At 57.3% G+C, this 1150-nt stretch overlaps 1 protein-coding gene across 1 annotated transcript in view; it reads right to left on the bottom strand.

The window, feature by feature from the left end:
• Positions 1–1150, bottom strand: part of PARP1 (poly(ADP-ribose) polymerase 1) — a 133469-nt gene that overhangs the window by 34419 nt on the left and 97900 nt on the right. The window contains exon 14 of the mRNA XM_015558953.1: positions 214–342. Within this exon, the coding sequence (XP_015414439.1) occupies positions 214–342 (129 nt within the window). The remainder of the gene's footprint in view (positions 1–213; positions 343–1150) is intronic.

The following is a 1150-nucleotide window of genomic DNA, read 5'->3' on the forward strand; positions in this document are numbered from 1 at the left end:
TTTAAACAATGAGGAGCAAAGTGCAGGAGGACCAGGAACCCAGGGGACACTCTCCAACACACCTCTGCAAGCACCCAGGCCTCAGTACACCTCCTCTACCTCAGGCTTAAGAACAGGCAAAGAAGCCGAATCCAGTAAGAGCCACTGAGCGCGTCACCAGCTCAGCACTCCACTGCCCCCGGCAAAGGCTCGGACAGGACACTCGGGACGCACCTCATACTCCACCATGGCTTTCTTCATGCTCTCCACGTCGAAGATCATCTTGATGAGGTTCTGCACCGGCTTGGGGAGCTTGGACTTGGTTCCAGGGTTCACTGTCAGTTTCTTCACCGCCTCTTCATCCTTTGGGGAAACAGGTATGTTACGGAGGGAAGACAATCAGTAAGAGACCCCATTCAACAACCAAAGCGGTGGTGGTGTTTGGGCAGCAGGTAGAGTACCCAGGACAATGCCACCAGCAAAAGGGCTAGGCACCCATCCACAGGGCTTGGGCGGCAGCTACCAGGAAGGGTGTGAGTCTGCAGAGAGATCGGACACTTCCAGGGCACCCCCAGTCCTCTGGACCGCCCCATATTCTTACCCAGCTGGCACTGCAGCCTCACACTCCCCTCACCCCCACTGTCTCCTGCCCTCAGGTTGCTGGTGTCCTGCATGGGAATCTGTTCGGTGCCCACTCATGCCCAACCCAGAAGAGCTTGGCAGCTAGGAGGGCACACCCTGGATCGAGGGACCAGTGGACAGATGCTCCCCCACTTCTCTTGCTCTGCCTCATCCCAGGGCCAACTGCGTGAGTGACTAAGTCTGTACAGCCTTCTCCGTCCCAACGCCTCAAGCCAGGCAGCCTGACAGTGCTCAGTGCATCCACCTTAGCCACCCGCACCCCAAACCCCACCCCTCCTGATAAACTAAGCATGAGGCTCGGCCCCCACTGCCTGACCACCCAGCTAAGCCAAGAGCACACTGTGATGGAAATGCCTGAGCTTTTCTTACTTTTGAACCACACGAGGGCAGGGCCTATGCTGTCCATTAGTCCTTAGAAACTAAGTGTTTGCATGTGCTTCAGGGAAGGGAGCTGGCACTGGGCCCGGCTGGGCTGACCCTAGATGCAGACAGAAACCTGTGCCGTGCTGTGCTCACGGCTGTTGGGGAT

Source organism: Myotis davidii, unplaced genomic scaffold, assembly GCF_000327345.1.
Source record: "Myotis davidii unplaced genomic scaffold, ASM32734v1 scaffold333, whole genome shotgun sequence".
Classification (NCBI taxonomy): Eukaryota; Metazoa; Chordata; class Mammalia; order Chiroptera; family Vespertilionidae; genus Myotis; species Myotis davidii.